Source organism: Myodes glareolus, chromosome 8 (assembly GCF_982192425.1).
Source record: "Myodes glareolus chromosome 8, mMyoGla1.1, whole genome shotgun sequence".
In the NCBI taxonomy this organism is placed as follows: Eukaryota; Metazoa; Chordata; class Mammalia; order Rodentia; family Cricetidae; genus Myodes; species Myodes glareolus.
Genome location: NC_142033.1, coordinates 65,197,242 through 65,218,231, shown reverse-complemented (window position 1 = coordinate 65,218,231; position 20,990 = coordinate 65,197,242). Strand labels below are relative to the sequence as shown.

Below are 20,990 nucleotides of genomic sequence, written 5' to 3'. Positions count from 1 at the left end.
TTATTTTTGTTGCTACTTCATTGCTCTAATTTTGTGAATGTGATGAATCATAATGTAAATATCTGTGTTTTCTGATGGTTTTTGATGACCCCTGTGAAAGGGTCTCTTGATCCCTAAAGGGGTTGGTGACTCACAGGTTACAAACCACTGCCTGAAAATAAGATCAGAATGTCATCTGTTAACAGAGATACAAACTGCTTTCCAAGGTGTCAAGATAGTATCAAGTGTCCATGCTCTTGACTGCTTCTCAGATTTGCCCACTTAGTTCTTACTGGGTCCCTAGTCTTGATCTGTCAGATATTTTGAAGTTAGAATTGAATAGCCTCAAGAGAATTTCTACTTTTGTAACTAATGCCTAGGGAGTTTTCTCAAAAGAATATCTCCTTCCCTAAAGTATATAGCTTTTCTTCCAGGAAAATAAACTGAAGTTGTATCACATACATAAGATACAAAGTATGATTGTACATGCTGCTGTCCCTAAGTTAACTGGTGTGGGAGAATTATCTGTATTCTGTCAATCATGTATTTTAATAAAACGCTGATTGGCCAGGAAGGAGGTATAGGTGGGTCAACCAGACAGGAAGTAGAGGCAGGACAATGAGAACAGGAATATTCTGGGAAGCAAAAAGCTCCCTCTGCGATTCCTGCCCAGACCACAGAGAAGCAACATGTGAGCTGACAGCTGAAAAAGGTACCAAGCCATATGTCTAACATAGATAAGGACAATGGGGTAATATATGTTATAAGAGCTAATAAGTAGTCAGAGCTAAGGGCCAAACAGTTTATAATCTTATGGAGTCCTGTGTGTAATTTCCTTTGGGGCTTGCGGGTTGTGGGGTACCCGGCGGGACAGAAACCCCAGCAAGCCGGCCCTCATGTTACAGTTAACTCACCCAAATTCATTATATCACTTGAAGGAACCTAGAATGACTATCATTCTGAAAGCTAAGTGTTCTTCTTTGGTTCCGGTTGTGATGAAGTCTTGACTAAGGTCAACTTTAGGAGCAAAAGGCTTATTTTATTTTACACATCGTTGTACATCATTGAGGAACGCCAAGGAGGAAACTCAAGGCAAAAGTTTGAAGCAGAAAGCATGGAGGGTCACTTTCTCTAAAGTTCACATTCACCTACCTTGTTGATACAACAGAGGCCTACTTGCTATGGATACCATTTCCACAGTAGGCTGGCCCTCCTACATTGATTAGCAATCAAGAAAATGCTACAAAACTACGTTCACAGGCATATGTGATGAAGGCAATTCTTCAGTTGATGTTTAAGTTGGCAGTCATGTTTAGTTGTCACACTGAGATCTTGTTCCAGTGTTGTACTGATGTAATGTTAACTTAATAACAAATGGAAGCGTGTTGAAGGAGGACAGTTACTTTTCTCATTGGTGTGACAAAATAAATAATGGAGCCAACTTAAAGGAGGAAAAATTAATTTTGACTTGTGGTTTGAGAAAGTATATAGTCCCACCGAGGTGAGGGAGGCATCACAGAGTTCACAACAGGTCACATGTAGATGAACCAGGAAGCACAAAATGAGAAATAATAGCACTAGTTGGGAATAACCCCCGCCCACACACTTTTTTTTCTTCCAAGGATGCCAGCACTAAAAATGTCATCTCCATTCAGAGCAGGTCTTCCTCATTCAGTTACTTTTCCATGAAAACATCCTCACAGACATTCTCAGAACTGTATCTGACTGATATCATAGGCAACTCTTCACCCATAAATGTTAACAGTGAATATTAGCCGTCAGAGAGGGCTTAGTGGAATTTTTACACTCAAGAGAATAGAAAATAGGCCTCATGAAGATTCAAGGTTCTTCTGAATGAGCAAAGGTTCTAGTATTCTGTGATATATTGGAATATAGTTCAAAATCAAAATATACAATCATTGCCTCTGATCAGCTGTCTATCAGAATGCTGGTCTGGTGCTTGGTAAGACTCTTTCATTTCTCAACCATCATGTCAACATTTAGGAAATAGTGCTAAAATCTCGTATTCTTAGTTACATGGAGAGCTCACAGATATTAGTCAATGTCACAAAAGGAAAGTCTTTCTGAAACAGGCCCAGATCACAGTCTAGACATGACTGCATTTGGGCGATATGATCTAGCAGAGTGTAAGACTGTGGTCCATGGTCAGAAGACTGCACTTGGCTGGCATGTATGATCTACAGAGTGTAAGACTGGGTTCCATGGTCAGAAGCCTGCACTTGGCTGGCATGTATGATCCAGCAGAGTGTAGGATTGGGGTTTGTGGTCATATGACTGCACTTACATGGCACAATCGAGCAGAGTGTACAGTTAGGGTATGTTGTTGGAAGAGATTCTCTGTGAAGCTTTGAGCAGATAGAAACTAGAGACTTCAGGACTTTATACTTCAAGTCTTAAAGACTCTAAGATGCTGAGTGAGGACATGACATCTTCATCAAAGAATTACCCACCACTTAGAAAAGCAGCCACTCCTTCATTAAGGAGCTTATGAGAAGACAAAACAGAATGACTGAGTCACTGACATCAGGCAGGTGTTATCATAAACTATTCTTTAATTCTAAGAATTAGTCTTTCAATATAGTTTCTAATTATACTGACAAATCTTATTACCCACAAGAATTCACTACTTCTTTTACTATAATCTTTAAAATTGATGTGTATTATTTTCCATTTATATTTCCTCTTCTGTAAATGTAATAATTGATTCTTCTACTAATATGCACATTTTTTTCTGTTTTCTATGATAAGAACTTTCTTAAAAGCTATCATCAAAGATTAATAAAGTTAATACTTACATACAATTTCTAGTTTTCATTTTTCTTTTGACTTATAATTTGTTTTTTTAAATATTGGATTATGTCTGCTATGTGTTTAAAGAGGGAATAGACCATGATTTCCCTTCCTCCTTTCTTGCTTAAGATCACTACATTACTTCAACAGAGCAAGTCATAAGATTGGAAAGTTTATTTTAACCATAATGATACATTTAATAAATTCAGAAGATATACAAATATGGGAACTTTTGTATACTTAAAATTATCACTGATGTTGGGAATACGTCATACACACATACAGGCAAATACAAAGAATACGACTTTCTTTTTTCGAATTGATTTTTATTGAGCTCTACCTTTTTCTCGGCTCCCCTCCCTGCTTTCTTTTCTTAATGAGGCTCCGTCCTACCCAAATTACATCATTCTCCATGATTACTGTTAGAAAGTAAGTTTGCTTCTATTTTTTCTAAGTCATAGTAAAATAAGCATCTTTCTATGTAATCTGTCCATTCCCCAAACAGTACAGTCTCTATTTGATGTACAGAAGACAGTATGCTGTGTCGGGGCACATAAAAAACTTCTTTTTCCTTTGGAAATTCCCCCCCCCCCCGCCTTTTTAATGGTTTTCATTGAACTCTACATTTTTCTCTGCTTCCCTCACTGCCTCTCCCCTCCTTCCTCCAGACCTCCCCCAAGACTCTTAAAAGTCCAGTTGCACATTGTAAGTAAGATTCCTGCAGTAGTGCTTTCTCTGGCCCACAACTGCCTGAGCCTTCAGTCCCCAGCAGTATAGACTATTGCCTTCCGTGGTCCTGTTTGCCCTTTGGGTCATACTCACACAAGCATGCATATACACACAGTCAACTCTTACCAGTGTTTAAGTGGAAATTATAGAGATGTTTGCCTCTTTGGTTATAGTTCAAGGTAAAGAAAAGTAAATAGTGGCTTATGAGTTATTGATTGGAAGCAAGGTATCATTTGTCAAAGCCTGAAACATCAGCAACCCCACAAACACATATGCCTCAATCACAGATTTTCTGCTTGTGTTCTGATATGGAAGCACAAAGCCATATTGATTGCATTCTGGAATTAAAGCTCAGCTCGATGGTTGCAAACACACCATTGCCTATAATACATTTATTTTTGAGACTTGTTTAACTAACAGCTGAGAAAAATCAATGTGTGGGGCCCAGCTTGACTGACCTTTAACAAACAAAATAACCTTTTATTTCTTCCTCCCACCCCACACCTCATGCGATTTTAGTTTTTCTTTCTAGTCTTTTATGACTTAAAAAGGTCCACATACACACACACCCCACAAAAAAATCTGTGTTAGGTAGCTTAATAGGAAGGCAACTTAATGGAAGCTCATGGACAGAGAAATTTAAGCAGGTTACAATAAATGACTTAGTCACGGATATCTGTGAGCTATTAGCTGATTCATCTTACTATAATTTGATCTTTCTCTGTTTGGGTTGGAAGTTTCTAGGTGCATTTGATGAAGTGAAAATGGTGCCTCAAAAACTAATTCCCAATATAGCATTAGAAGAATTTGAGGCAAGATAAAATACTCAAAGAGCTCATCAAATAAGTTCAAGTTATTTGAGAAAGAAACTGGTAATATACTGGTATGTAAGCATTCATCTGTCGTAAGATCTATGTCTTAATATCCAAAACATTCTAAGCCCATTACTTCACCACCTGAGTCTCTTAAGTTGGGGAGTTAACTGGGAGGGATAGTGAGTGGGAGAAATCCATAGAACCATACCATGCCAGAGTTTAACCGTAATGGATCAAAAGGACTGCTCAGGGAGTAAGGGTGCTTGGTTACTAAGCCTGACACCATGAGTTTGATCATCAGAATCTACATGGAAAGAGAGAGATGATTCCCACATGTTGTCGGCTAAACTCCACTCATTTGCCCTGGCACATGTGGGAAATGAATACTGGTTTTATTCTGTCTGGGACCCTCAACCCACAGAAATGTACTACCTACATTTAGGAGTAGGTGGTAAGTCTTCCCATCTCACTCTAGCTTCTCAGGAATGTCTCTCACAGACATCAAAGGAGACTAGACAATGAAGATTAGCTATCACCAGAATTTTTACATGATGGCATTGGTGTTTTTACAAATGCAATTTGTGAGGAAAAGAAGCTTTGCCTCTTTCATCATAAGCCAGAATCAAGAGGCATCATCTATGTGCTAGCAAACAGGCATTCACCAGCCAATGAATATATTACTGAGGTTGGGTTTCCCAACCTACAAAATTGTGGTCAGCAAGGCTTCACTCTCTCTAAGGTACCTGATTCCAGCAGCCTCAGTGACTGACACAAGTGGTTAGAGAAAGTTGTGAGATGATTTATCAGGGTCTACAGGAAAACAGAAAACGAGCTACACAGATTTGGGGAAGAGTTTCCCACAGCCCCAGGGAAACAGCACCAAGTCAGAAGTTCGCTTAAACTTGAAGACCAGCTAACAGGTTCACCTATTGATGCAGTAATTGGAAGGATAGAGTATCAAGACACAAAAGGTTAAAGTAGAAAAAGCATGTCGTGCTTTGCCAAGGTTAGTTGCATTTTATCTTTCATTAAATGGAAATGATTAAAGATTTTTTGAGAAGTATTGACTCATTTGACTTAAAGTGACTACTGTTCTCAAATAAATGAGAAGGGTCAAATGTAGAACACTTCATTGGAAAATAAAAGAAGTTGAAAATGCTAGGTGGCTTAAAGGATGTTTTGCAATCTCTGTTTCACATACATTTCCTTATTTACCTTTAAGCAACTATCATGTGACTTTGCAAGAACCACATAACCTGCAGACTTCCCTAAATAATTCTCTAGACTCAGCTGCTCTCTTCTGGATTTGTTCCTCGATCTTCTCAGAAGAACCATTGTCTATATAATTTTCCAGAGTCAGCTCAGGCTATGAGTGCTGAACATAAGCAAAGTACAATGACACACTGTTTGGAATCTCACTGTGGAACTAATTATTTGTTTACTTGAAAAAATATTACAAAAAACAATAAGCATGGTTTCTGTCAAAAACAAACAATAAAAGAGGCAGAATCAACTCAATGAACATCAACTCTTGCCCTAGAGCCTATCTCAGTTTTGTTATGGCCACAGCCCCTTTTTTCTACAGTCTCCTATAGGATTTTTTTTCATTCCTTATATCAGAGATTTGGTTCATCAAATTGTCTTTACTCTCACTCACAGGTTTGGTTTAACAGTTAGATTCTAAGCATAGTAATATTACTTGTGCAGAAATGATGCTTAGTGTACATAAATGAATAAATAACTGATGTAAATTATGAATGAAGCCAATACACAATCTTTTCAACCATTGTGTTTCATATCCCTACAACATGGATAGCCTTTATTTTTAATGTTTATGATAAGGAGGGCATGGTAGAAGGAGTCTGTGAGGCAGCCCTTCTTACCATAATAGAGGGTAAATGTAGGTCAAATTAAGCCTTTTTCTTTAAGTTGTATTAGACAAATATATTTTTCACAGCAATAACACCAATACTATCCTACTGTGTTAATCATCCTTTGTTGTGGGACCATGATCTTGCACCCTGTAAAGATTTGACACTTGTATTAATTTAATAAAATGCTGATTGGTCAGTAACCCAGCAGGAAGTACAGGTGAGGCAATGAGAACAGGAAAATTCTGGGAAGAGGAAAGAATCAGTCTGTGGTTGTCACCCAGACACAGAGGAAGCAGAATGAGAAGGCCTCACTGATAAAAGGTACCAAACCATGTGGCATACATAGGCAAGAATTATGGGTTAATGTAGGATGTAGGAGTTAATAAGAATCCTGAGCTAATAGGCCAACCAGTTTATGATTAATGTAGGCTTCTGTGTGTTTCTTTAGGAATGAACTACTGCAGGATTGGGTGAGGTAGAAACCTCTGTCAATATCTTTATGAATGAATCACTGCTTAAAATGTGAAACTTGTAAGGACAGTTTTTTATGATCATTTGTTTTACTTGTATTTGTCTTTCTGTTTTTTAAAAACTTTTTTTCTTCAAGACAAGTTTTTCTTTGTGTAGCCCTATCTATTCTGGAACACACTCTACAGCTCTGTAGATCAGGTTGGCCTCAAAGTCACAGAGATCTACCTGACTCTGCCTCTTAAGTGTTACCATTAAAGCCATGTGCTATCACTGCCAGGCAAAGGATTATTCATTTTTTTTTTCTTTTTGAGACTGGGTCTCTAGATATTTCTTGATAAGTACCTATAGAATAACTAAATAAGATTATTTTTAAAATTTTTACATATAAAATTATATTTAAAATTCTATAGAATATCACTTTATCCAGAAACTCTTGAGTGTGGACAATGCCCTGGAATGTGATTAGTATATTTAATGATACTCCACTGAGGAAAACTGATTTTCCATTTCCAAGCAGGTATCAGTTACAAATAACTTCTTGGTTATGGAGGAATTTCGTGCCAACTTTCCCTTTTCAGTGCTAAGATTGTGTTTGGTTTGAATTTGTGCAGGCCTTGTCTTTGCTGCTGTAAGTCCTAAAAGTGCATATGTGCATCAGCCCTGTTTTATGTGAACAACACCGGTTCCTTGGTGTCATCTACTATGTCTGCCTCTTACAATCATTGTGCCTGCTTTTCCCATAAGCTTCCAAGCCTTGAGATGTATTTCTGTTTGTTTGTTTTTGATTTTTTTCTGGATTTCACATCATGTATCCTGATCCCATTCATCTCCCTGTCTCCTTGCTTCCGTGCTCTGCCCTTGCAACCTTTCCCACCAAAATAAATAAATAAATAAATAAAAATTAATGCATATTTTACACTTTTTAGTTCAGGTGATTTTCATTGAATCCAAATAATAAATATTTTTTTTGAATTTTCAAAATGCCACTTTTATAGTACACACTACTATTATAAAACATAACAGGAGTTGATGGGACACTAAAAAGTGGTGATTTTAGCTTCTAGTCAACCTTGTGTATAAGAGTAAGCAGCCCTGGATATGACTGGAGATGGTGAGGCTGTGAGAGAAACACAGTGACATTCACTTGCAGCCGTAGTAGCTCTAAGCTGTTTTTCTAATCCCCTGTTATTGATGAGAAAGCTAGGTCTGAACTAGGTATTAGCTGAGATTGAGGATGGCACTTGTTCCAATACATGTCAAGTTGTCCCCCGCATCACTGCTTTCCTCTGCGGTATGGATTTTTCCCACATTTGTGAAAAATGAAAGTGTCCCTTGCATTCTCTTTCCCCTTCCAACAGAGGGACCACTAGACTCTGGTCCTTGTCAGGCTTTAACTTCAGGGGCCTCCCAGAGGCCTGTTTGCCTGCTACTTTTCAAAGACATTCACCTGCTCTGTGCCCAGGGCTATTTGCTAACTTTGCCTCTTTGCTCTGCCTCTCTTGTTCTGCTTGCATTGAAAGCCTGACATATGAGACTTATTTTAGTGTCAAATTCAATTTGTTCTTCCTAGCAGCTTTCCTTGTGCACTTCTGCAAATCAATGAAGTGGGGATGGAACCAAAAGATTACTCATTGAATACTAATCTACTATAATGAAAGTCCTTTTTGTAGGAAGGGAAAAAAATAATTGCTGGAAAATTGAACTGTCTGAGGTGAGCCAGAGGAAAGAATAGAGAAAAAGCAATGTGGCATAGAAGGAATAGTGCTGGCTCACACTAGATCTCTCTTCTAACATGAAAAGGGCTTCAAAATGTGACTTTGGTGTCAATGTCGTACCACATAAGACGCCTATCTTAAAAGCACAACATGCTGGGTAGAGTGCAGCATACCTGTAATCCTCTTACGCAGGCAACAGAGGCAGGAGGATCAAGGCCAGTCTCTTCTACACAGACAATAGGAAGACAGGCAGAGCTACACTGTGTACAGTGAAGTGTTATCTCAAAAAGCTTCAATCAACTAAATAAAATATGCAATAAAATAAAAGCACAATGTTCTGAAGTTTCCAGGGTTTCCTTCCCTTTTCCACATTTGACTAGATGGATTCCTATGAGGGCAAGATTTTCTGGTCTTTCAATTTTTCACTATAATTACTATCATCATCATCTGGAAATTCAGGTTTCAATGTCCTTCTGGTCATCCTCCCCTCTTTCATGTCAAGACTGTGTTGATTTTGTTTGGAGATTTTTCTTAGTTTTGTGTTCCAGAATGAGAAGCAGTGCTCTTCAGTTCATGATGTATGTCCCTGACTCCAGAAGAAAGCCTCCACCTGAAAATTTGTCGATGTGAACTGTAATACTTATAGACTCTCTCAACAGAATTAGATGGAAGCAGTGGTTGTCTCTTCAACTGCTCTCATGGTGACTCACCTGACTAAACTCATGAAAGAAGCAGCCTTCTACAAAACGTTAAGAACCTCTCACATCGGAATGATTTTCAAACACTTACTACAATAAAAAGCATAGACATCCCAGCCTCTTCAGTTCACTGGCTTTATCCTCCTGTTTGCCTTAATATTGAACAAGGAGAAAATGTCCCGAGTTTGATACAAAACAAGCAAATCTATAACTCCATGAAGTTAATGTACTTTATTATACAAGTAATGGTATCTGTAATAATGCTTCAACGTTCACATTAAAAAATCAACAGTTCTTTGTAAGTAAAATATAAACTTAAGTTTTGATGGAACTGCCTAAAAGAAAGGTAGATGTTTGCTTATTTTCTCCCAGAAAATATTTTTTTGGGGGTTGTTTGTTTTTGTTTTCTTTTTCACCTTTCTTTCTTTCTTTCTTTCTTTCTTTCTTTCTTTCTTTCTTTCTTTCTTTCTTTCTTTCAAATCTGGGAGATAAGTTGCTCATCTAACTTCCTCATTGTTGGGTTATATTTCCTGCAATTGCTAATGGTCTCGTTTTTCTATTAACGAAGCTGTGCAGACTTGGTGTTCTATGCATTATGTTAAACTTACAACTTCATAGACTTCCTGCTTCAGGTTAAGTGACTGAATACAAAGAACTTGATCTTTTAGACCTGGCTAAAAGATCTGTGTGACAGATCCCAAAATTAGCTTTCTACCTGTAGAAAGTTCGGCAACTTAGGCTAGGAGATAAATTGAACAAATCTTAAGAGTAGAAAAAAATAGAAATGTGTTAATTGAATGGATACATCTCAGAAAGTTAGAACTGTTTTTATAATAATCTGACCAGATTTGCATTGTCTGTCCTCTTCATTGGGGAGGGAAATGGCAACTCTGGAAATTAAAGGAAAAAAAAGACTAAGAAATTTTAGGGACCCTTAGAGAGACTAAAGAAAGAATTACAGTGTGTGAGATAGTCCATGTAGATTATGGGACATTGGGACAATTCTACACTGGTTTCTGTACAGCACATTACTACCCTGGAGTTTTTGAATAATGAAAAGAATATGTGTATAGCAATTGAATGATGTCTAGTTGGTAGTTTGAAAGAGAAAAATGGCCCCTTAAAAGAATGGCACTATTAGGAGATGAATCTTTCTTGGAAGAGGTGCAGCCTTGTAGAAGGAAGTATGTCTCTATATGGGTGGACGCTGAGTTCTCCTATGCTCAAACTACTCCCAGTGTCACTTCCTGATCAGAATGTATCCCACATCATGTCTGCCTGCATGTCACCATGCTCCATGCCATGATGATAATAGACTAAAGTGTCACCTCAATAAAATGTTTTCCTTTAAAGACCTGCCATGAACATGGTGGCTCTTCTCAGCAATAGAAACCTTAATTAAGGCATCTGGTATGACAGTTACTTTTGTATCTTAACTTCTTAGTGTGCATTAGCCATGAAGAATGATGCTTCACTTAGACCCATTTGTACGTTCATAAGTGCACAGCGTACAGTAAAAAGAGAAACTTCAAAGAAAAGCCTTCCATGTACTAGTAGTAGTTTTCTAAGTTCTTCTAGGGGAGGTAATTAATACCCCCAAAGTATCATGTTTTGAGGTGTTATTTTCTAAGCCCCCACAAAGTAAGATGTGTTACAACTATCCAGCCATCTGCCTTTACTGAAGGACTTTCTCTTTCCCAGTTGAAGAATTTGTCTCTGAAAGCAGTTGGAGACTTTTAAGAAGTATGTCCATTCCAAAAGATGTGTTCCATTTATCACTGGATACTACAGGGTGGGAAATACAAAAGTAGTTGGGGAAGAAGGAAGCATGGGGCCATTCTAGATGAGAATTTGGCTTATATAAAATAGGAAGCTATGCATGGTAACAGCTTGCTCTTTCCAATTACACAATAAAAGTTTTAATAAAGAAATTGACATTTTCAGATTTACCCAGTGCCCAGTGCTTTCTATTTTGCATTTGATGCTTCTAAAACTTCCTAGAAATGCATATTCCTGCTTAACCTCATATGAAGAAAACAAACAATACTAAATGGGTTTTCTAGAGCTCACAGCTTCAATGGCAGCATAATAATGAGGTAAATAGGTGGATAAACTCAGCAATGAAATGGTTTCCTCCTTATATCTGGGACACCACTAGAGAGTACTAATCAGAATTAGGGTGTGTTTTCCCACTTCAATTATATAGTAAGTAAGTCACTCACAGATATGTCTAAAGTCATATCACCTAGTTAATTCCAGAACTCGCCAAGATGAAAACCATGATTTACAATCACGAAACAAACTTTCATTTATCTAATTAGCTGTTAATAAAAAAATGAAAAAGAAAACTAGTTATTCTAATCTACTACTAAGAAATATTAAATGGTATTTTACACTGGACAAATGAGCACATTTGTTAGTAAATGTAATATTAAATTTGGGGTATGTATTATTTTTCATATCGCTATGACTAAATACTTGACAAGAAACAAGAGAATGAGGGTTGGCTTTGATTCCTAGTTCAAGGTTATATTTTCCATCATGGTGAGTCAAGCACGGCAGCAGTATCAGGTGAAATGTGGTCACATTGTGCCCCTAGTCAGGACTCAGAGAATGATTAATGTTGTGGCTCATCTATATTTCCCTTTTTATGCAGCCAAGAACCACAGCCCATGCATTGATGCTGTTCACACTTAGGGTAGGACTTACCCATCTAAGTTAATCAAATCCAGAAAATTCCTCATAGACATGAAAAGAGATTTGTCCCCAAGTTGAGTCTAGATCCAGCGAAGTTACACTATTCAGTTTTATAAATGAGTCCCTAATATTTTATAATACGTACAGAGAGCAATAAACATGAATTAGAGAGACTATATCATGAACATTAAATACATCACGATAATGTTACCTTATATAAAATTCATGATCTGTGATAAATACTACATATACATAGCATACATGAATTATCTAAATTTAACTAAAATTTACTTCATTGGTATATTTCATTATGTATTTTAAATACATAGATTTTTAGTTTTATGCATGCTTTATATCAAATTAAATTTTATTTTTTAATTATAATTGGTTTTATTTTTATTTTATATTAATGAATTATGATTCATTTATAACTAAAAATATTCTCAATACTATGACCAATTCTGGGTCTCTGTATTAACAATTTACAACAAAAAAATGAGCTTCTCTGATGAGGATTGAGACATACACTGATCTATGGTTATAGTGATATAACCAGAAGTCCATGCTTTGTCCTTTAGTAGAGTGATCATAGTAGGTTCTCCCAAGGACCCATGACATGTCCATCTACATGTTCTTAGCTCCAGGAAGGGTGCCAGTTATGGATTTCCTTTTTTGGAGTAGACTTTAACCCTAAGTAGAAAGTTATTGGTTACACTTATTGCATTCATGTCACTATTGCACCAGGTGGTATATCTTGGCAGGGTATCATTATTGTATTTTACAGGGTTGATGGCTGAGTATGACTGATGGTTACTTGTGATTGATGACTGCCTTTCTCTTCCAGCATCATACATAATACTTAATACTTCACATACATAATACTTCACAGCATTACAAAAGATAGTCAAAAGGAATGCGGCTTTCAGGTGAGCACTAGTTTGACTTTTCCATGTTCTGTGGCTCAAATATGCAGATCTTCAACAACTGGATCTTATGGTCATGTTCTGTAGGGTACCTGTTAGCATTGTCAGCAGCCTGTAATGGTTGGGAAGGGTCTGTGGGGTGGATCTTACTGACCAACAGCTTCAAATGGTAACCCATTCCTTGCAATGGTCTTCTCTAAAAGTGTATAAATTTTAAAGATCACCGCAAAAAAATAGAATAGACATTATTAGTTAATTGATGCTTCATTATGAAATTATATTTAGCTATGCCTTATCATATGCTACCAATTTCCTATTTCATGTGAAAGTTTTGTTGTCCTGGCATATATTTCTTATTTTTCCATTCATACTGTCTCTCGCTGCTCTTGATAATTTACTCTTGTCCATTTTTGTCATTTCAAGTTCTGCTCCTTCAGGGCAGTTTTTCTCCAACATTTCCAAGGTACTTCATGGATGTTATTGTTTGGATATGAGACAAGGTGTACCCCCCAAAGTCCCTGTGCTTATGGGTGCTACCCATTGCAGCAGAGACCTGAAATGGGGCTTTTGGAAAGAGATTCCGTCATAATGTTCTCTGAGTGACAGATTCTGTTTTTCCTTTAAAGAACATTTGGCTTTAGATTAGTCAATTTGTGTTTCTCCAGATATTTTAAGAATTGATTTTTAAGGGTTTCTTTAGGAAAGAGGGAGGAGTTGTAATAGTCTCTGGAAAGTCTATTCATCCCAGTGTTGGCATGATGGATCCGGTTGACTGATATCTTGTGTATTCAATGGGCCTCTCCGTGGGACCTCCCTGCTATTTGTACAACTTTAAATATTTAGAAATCATGTGATTCACATGTTCCTCATCATACTTCTTCATTTGGAAGCATGGTGTGTTTAGCCTGTGCCTATTTTTCACTCTGCACACAAGCAGAACCCTACAGCAAAAACTGAAAATCAGCAAAATTATCATCAAAAGCAGGAGCACACACTTCTGCTCCAGACTAAAGAGGAGCCAGGTGAAGGCACTGGAAGCAATTTCCCAAGGCTTCTCTCTTCTTTGGGCACTCAAGAACACCTATCACTTTTCTCCTTTCTTACTAATTAATATTAATTTTATACATCAGAGCATAGATTGTGATAATCCAGCACATGTTTAGAGCATAGAATGCTCAAATCAAGCAGCTAGAAATTCTGTCTTCATAAAGCTCTTTATTTTAAAATTTTGATTAACATATAAAGGCAATAGGTGTTTGTGAGCTAAAGTGTGATGCTTAGATAAACACACACACACACACACACGCTCATTTCAAGTTGGAGTAATTAATTTGTTCCTCTCTGAGTCTCCTGTAGTGGGTTTCCCTGATTGTACCTCTAAAGGAATTTCTTCCAGTTAAGTGGTTCTCAACCTTCTTAATGCTGCAACCCTTTCCCACATGATGTGGTGACCCCCTAACCAAAAAGTGATTTTATTGCTACTTCGTAACTGTAATTTTGCTACTATTATGAATCTTAAAGTCAATATCTGATATGAAGCAGGTTGAGAACCACCACTCCAGTAAAGAGTGGAAAGTTGTTGAGGCATGTGAACTGCCAAGAGTCCCCGGTGACACAGTGAGTAATAGAGCAGCTCAAGTTACAGAGGGCATTCTTGTCTGGAAACCTAACTGCGACTGGAGTGGTGGTTTCATGAGTAAAGGTGCTTGCCACCAAGCCTGACATAGTTACGATTCACAAGACCCCTGTGTGTGAAGAAAAAGTCCAACTGCAAGTTGTCTTTTGACCTCCACATGTTGACTGTGGTACCTGTGTGAAGGTACACACACACACACACACACACACACACACACACACACACGCACACACACACTTCAATGTACAATTAGAATGCTAAATAAATATTTATATAGATGGGTACATAAAAAAGTAAAACAGAAACAGCCCTGAGCCTAGCCTTTTACTACCTGTTGTCTCGTGAGTTAAATGAGTTGTTTCAAATACTTCATTCGTGGCCCTCTCGCGGGCGCGGGCCGCCCAGAGGGATCCGTGCCGGGTGCCCGCGCCGCGCCGGGCCGCGGAGGAGGCTGCCCCAAGCGGGCAGCGGTGGCGCGGGGACGGGCCGGGAGGCCGATCCTGCGGGTCTGGAGCCCGGCAAGGCCATGGGGACCGGGGCCAGTCGGCCGGGCGTCCTGGCGCTGCTGTTCGCGGTGTGCGCTCCGCTCCGGTTGCAGGCGGAGGAGCTGGGTGATGGCTGTGGGCACATAGTGACCTCTCAGGACAGCGGCACAATGACATCTAAGAATTATCCGGGGACTTATCCCAATCATACTGTGTGTGAAAGGACCATCATGGTCCCGAAGGGGAAGAGACTCATTCTGAGGTTGGGAGATTTGAACATTGAGTCCAAAACCTGCACTTCCGACTACCTTCTCTTCACCAGCCCCACAGATCAGTACGGTCCATATTGTGGGAGTTGGGCTGTTCCCATAGAACTCCGGGTGAACTCGAGTGAAGTGACTGTCCAGTTCCGGAGCGGATCTCACATTTCTGGCCGGGGATTTTTGCTGGCCTATTCCAGCAGTGACCATCCAGATTTAATAACGTGCTTGGAACGAGGCAGTCATTATTCGGAGGAAAAATACAGCAAATTCTGCCCAGCTGGTTGTAGAGACATAGCAGGGGACATTTCGGGGAATATGAAAGACGGCTACAGAGATACCTCTTTGTTGTGCAAAGCTGCCATCCACGCAGGGATCATCGCAGATGAACTAGGGGGCCACATCAACCTGCTGCAGAGCAAAGGCATCGGTCACTATGAAGGAGTCCTGGCCAATGGTGTGCTCTCCCGGCATGGCTCCCTGTCGGAGAAGCGTTTCCTGTTCACCTCCACAGGAATGAATATTACAACCGTGATTATCCCTTCCGTGGTCTTCATTATCCTTGTCCTGGCTGGAGTGGGCGTCTTCGCAGTCTTCAGGAAGAGGAAGAAAAAAGGAAATCCGTATGTATCAGCCGAGGCTCAGAAAACAGGCTGTTGGAAGCAGATTAAATATCCCTTTGCTAGGCATCAGTCGACCGAATTTACCATCAGCTATGACAATGAGAAGGAGATGACACAGAAGCTGGATCTTATCACTAGTGATATGGCAGATTATCAGCAGCCTCTCATGATTGGCACCGGAACAGTCACGAGAAAGGGCTCTACCTTTCGGCCCATGGACACAGACACCGAGGAGGCCAAGGTGAGCACTGAGGCCAGTGGCCACTATGACTGTCCTCAACGCCTGGGCCGCCATGAGTACGCATTGCCCTTGACGCACTCTGAGCCGGAGTACGCCACGCCCATCGTGGAGCGGCACCTGCTACGAGCCCACACCTTCTCCACGCAGGACGGCTACCGAGTGCCTGGGTTTAGGCCCACTCACAAACACTCCCTTTCCTCCGGAGGGTATCCCCCTGCTGCGGGAGCCACCCAGAGTGAAGGCTATCAGAGGCCAGCAAGCCCCAAGCCTGTGGGTGGTGCCTACGACAAGCCGGCACCCAGTAGCTTCTTGGACAGTGGAGACCCTGCTCCTCAGTTGCAGATGACTCCTGGGGTGAATGATGGTTATTCAGCACCCAGAAACGGACTTGCACCCCTCAACCAGATGGCCGTGACTGCTCTTTTGTGAACCCAATGTGAAAGAAACCTGCTGTGGTACTGAGCGAGCTCTGCTGCAAGTCACTGGAGAAGTGCGCGCATGCGTGTGTAGACTCTTCGTGATCCTAGAGACAACCTCACTTACTGTTTACAGAACTGTGCAGCTGGTTTTGTTCTGACCCTTCCAGCAGAGCTGGTTGGTTTCTATTTTGCAGGAATAGAGACTTTTCCCATTTCTCCAACTGTGATGCTGTGCTGTAAAATGTGCAATTTGTACAGTCGTATTTAACATGAATTAGAGTAACGAAGTTTATGGTGTTTGTTTTCTACATAGGGGCTAAGGTGAAAGCTTGGAATTCGCAGAGATGCGGTAGAATATGTGCCTGTTTCTCAGTGTGTTGGGTTATCTGACACTGTTAGCTGCAGGTCTGTTTAAAAAACCCTGTCTGGTTGTGGTGGCTCGTTTCATTCTTGATAAACTAAAAACATTTTTTAAAAACATTTTTTTCTCCTGGAAGAAATGAAATTACTTGAAATATGAAAAGCACACAAGGTTGGGGTAAGTGATTGTTAGCTATCATGGCCGTAGATTTGTGCAAGCAAGCACACCACTAGAGCACCTGCTGCCTGCTTAGTGAGTGAGGGCAGCTCAGTGTCCTGGCTCTGTGTGGGACCCAGCTGCACCCTGAGGAACCCCATTCTCTAAGGCAAGGACTTGGCCTTATTTATTAAAGCACAGTTTTCACAAGCAAATCTGCCTTTCCAGGGTGCTGAGACCGAAGGCAGTCCACGCTTTCTCTCCACAATTTGTAATGAAGGTAGCCGAGCAATTGTAGCTCGGGGGACTGTCAGGTATTCCTAAACCCCAGCTTAAAAATGTTGCTGAGCTCAGAAGGCCTACTTCTCATAGCTTTCTCCAGAAATAGTGCATGTTGGTGACTTCCATTATCCTGGAAAACTAGCAGACATTTGAAATGTGTTCTTCCGCGTGTCTACGTAGAGCTTTTCCAGGGGAGAACTGGTAGCTGAACTGGTGGTGTGAAAAGCTGTTTTCTCCTACATATGTGATTATGTTCATAGAGTAGCCCTGGTCTCGGCTGGACCTCGTCTTCAGTGTTGTTTTCCCTGAGTTTGCTTTGTGAATTAACTAGGGGAATTGAACCTCTTTTGCCAAAGAGGAAAAATGTATGTGTTTTGTTTGTTAATAGAAAATATGGACCAAAAAAACCCACAATCCTTTCTTTAAAAACTGTAAAAAAAAAAAAAAAACAAATACTTCATTCGTATTCTTTACATTGCCACATGAGAATAATTTTAAATTATTTCATTACATCATGATCAGAAGTTGAAATTAAAACTTCAATTTCTATTCAACTTTTCCATGGCTATGTAGATTTTGCCTTGTTATGCAATATATCTTATTAGTGATTTTGCCATGAGATTAAACGATATTAAGATCCACAAAATGCAAAAGATATGAAGGTACTCTCATATTTAATTTCAAATATATTCCATAATTTCAGGAAGAAATTAAAGTCTAAAAGTGTTATAAAAACTTAAATAATTGCAAATTTAGAAATTAACTTTGAGGCTGAAGCAAAAGAAGGGAAACCTCGTTTAAAATACTATTTTATTCTTTTCTGTGAATTAAAGTTCTAGCAAGTTAAATCTCAAAATTCATCCTTCTACACTTCCTGTCTCCCTCAGCTTGTTCTGCATTCTTTGTGGTCCTATGGAATTTCCCCACCCTTCTCCTCTCTCCTCTGTTTATCCCTCCCCTTTCTACCCTCCTCCTTCCCTCATTTCTCCTCTTATCTTCACTTTCCTGACTCTGCTTTAGATTCAAGGAAATCCTCCTTTTTTTCTTACCAGAATTTTCAACCAGAATTCTCAATATTATCCTAAACCCTACTATCTGCTGAGCCATCTTAAAGGTTAATACCAGACTAGAAAGTTATCCAATATGCAGCCTAAGTAACAAGGTATTTAAAATGTTTTCCATACATTGCATATTTACATGCATCAGTATATTATTAACACATCTGTCCTCATCTATCTATATCCATATCTTTTATTTGCTCCTTTTCTATTCATCCATGAAATCAGTGGCAGACGCATTGTGTTTTGAGAGACACAGTGCCCACTTTCCCCTTTAAGTTTCTTGGCAGAAAATGTCCTCATTTCTACCAAGAAATTGTCTGCTACACAGTTTTATTTTTCCTTCACAAGAAATAATAAGAAGAAATAATTAGGCAATAATGAGCTTATGAATAATGTTAAAGTCAGTGCTTATACAGTGTGAAGTTTATGTTCTTTATAAACTTCAGACACAAAAATATGAAATATCAGCTAGTAGACCAGTTAAGAACCCCGCCTACCTCTATTTCTATGTAGTTCATGAGCTGGCATAGAAAGTAGGGGGAAAACTTGGTATGACACTGCAACTGCTCATAAAAGAATAATATCCACCTATGTGTAAATAGTTAACCTAAATTTTTCCTTAGTTTAATAACCCTTTAATTAGATCTCCAAAGATTTATGCCAACTTTCTTTTCAGTCAACCATTGGGAAAAAAGTTATATGGAAAAAAATCAGAATTCAAGCAAAATTTAGTCATTAGAATTATGCAGATTTTACAAATATCTGATGCTGTAGGAATTCCTACCCCCAGTAGCCATTAAGCTACCTGCCCACTTGGACATGGACTCTTATACTATTTATGCCCATGTGTCAAGCCTCTTTTCCAGCTGTGGGATTCGGTTGCTGTTTCTCCGTTCCAGCAGAGGATTGTGACTTGTGAGTCAACCCCTAAATAAATAACTGTCTAATATTCTCAATTCTGAACTAGTGTGGGATTTCTTTTAAGTGTCCTCCTTCAATTTGATCTCATAAATTTATCATTGAAATATGCCATAGTGTCCTGCAAGGAAACCCATTCTTTGGTGGTGTTTCTGTAAATACATTATGAGTAAATGCCTGTAAATCTAGTATTAATAACTGTTCCAAAAGGAAGAGGAAAATTCACAGCTGCTGACCTCATTCTACCTGCCTATATCTATCAATATTCTACAGCAAGAGACAGGGAAGGATTTACTCAGTGGATAAATCCTTGCTATGCAACCATGAGACCCCGAGTTCCCACTCCCAGTATCTATATAAAATTCCATGCATAGAAGTGGCCTCTCATGAGTCTATAAACTCCATGCTTGTAGAGACTTGAGGATTTCATGTACTTACTGACCAGCTAGTCTGACCAAAATACCATGCTCTGGGTTTAGTCAGAGATCCTATCTGGAAAAAAGTGTTCAAAACAACAAAGGCAGATACTTGAATGTATGTTGATATAAAAGTAAGTGCACTGTTTTAGCTATGTTTCTATTGCTGTGATAAATGCCACTACCAAAAGCAACTTGAGAAGGAAATGATTAATTTCATCTTGACCTTACAGTGTCCTATGAAGGGAAGCCAGGACAGGAATCTAGAGATTGAGTTGATGGAGGAGTGGTTTGCTTGTAATGACTTGTTTAGTCTTCTTTCTTACACTGCTCGGAACATATCCAGGAGTGGTACTACCCGTAATGGGCAAGGCCTTCCCACGAGCAATAATTAATCAAGAAAAAATGCCCTAAAGCGGTGCCTAGCAGTAACCTGATAGAGGCATTTTCTCAATTGAAGCTCCTCTTTCCAGATACTCTAGCTCGTATCAAGTTGACAAAAACCCAACTGTACCTACCTGCACATGCCGCATACATGCACAAATATTCCCGTGTCTCTGTCAAGAGCCTTGATACTATTATATAGCTCATTGGCAAATCATCAGCCTAACATTGATGCTAAACGTGACAAGAAGACCTTTCATCACCGTAGAGAGCTTGTTTCTGACTTCACTGCCGGGATTACAGCTTGCGCAGTTCAAGATCACATCAGAGAGGTTTGGCTCTCTCCCCACCAGTGGATGACTGTTGTCTTAATGGCATTTGTGGCCATGCTTCATTGAACAGAAATCAGTTGTGCCAATTGTTGAAGAGACTTAGGGTTTCCATGGTAACTTTGAGTGAACTAAGGTCAAAAATCTAGTTCATGATCAAGGTCTAGCAGCCACTTCAAGGCCCCCATTAATCGTGCATACATTCAGCACACTGCTTTACTGACATCTTCAGTTTTACTATAACTACTCCGTCTAGTATTATCTGTAGCTACCATGGCCCTTTTGAATTCCAGAATTTCTATTCCAAGGCAAGATCCACTGTCTAACATTCTAACTTCTATGCTACATGTATGTTTTCTCTAAATTTTGTTTAACAAAAAGCAAAGTCTGAGCCTATATACATAATAACTTATAAACTGCTTGTCTTTGCACAAATTTGCCCTAAATTGCAACAGTTGATTAAATTCAAACTCCTGTGTGCTTTAAGATCTAAGCCAGGTGTCAAGTGACAAGAGGTAAAATTGAATAGAAAAAAAAAGAGCTTTGTATATGACTATGGACCAGATAAGTAATGAAAAATACCATCTTTGTACAATAGGGGCAACACAGGGTATGATAACCTAAACTAAAAACACTGTTAAGAATAGTAATATTGCCTTTGCATTAACAACATCCCAGATTCCCACCCAGGTAAGACCCATACCCAC

The 20,990-nt window shown here is 39.2% G+C and overlaps 1 protein-coding gene across 1 annotated transcript; it reads left to right on the top strand.

Annotated features, from left to right (window-relative positions):
• Window positions 1-14,757: 14,757 nt before the first annotated feature.
• Window positions 14,758-16,854, top strand: LOC148121179 (discoidin, CUB and LCCL domain-containing protein 1). Its single transcript, XM_087909063.1, has one exon. It carries the CDS (start codon window positions 14,875-14,877, stop codon window positions 16,384-16,386), a length of 1,512 nt encoding a protein of 503 aa, XP_087765189.1. The 5' UTR covers window positions 14,758-14,874; the 3' UTR covers window positions 16,387-16,854.
• Window positions 16,855-20,990: the final 4,136 nt, after the last annotated feature.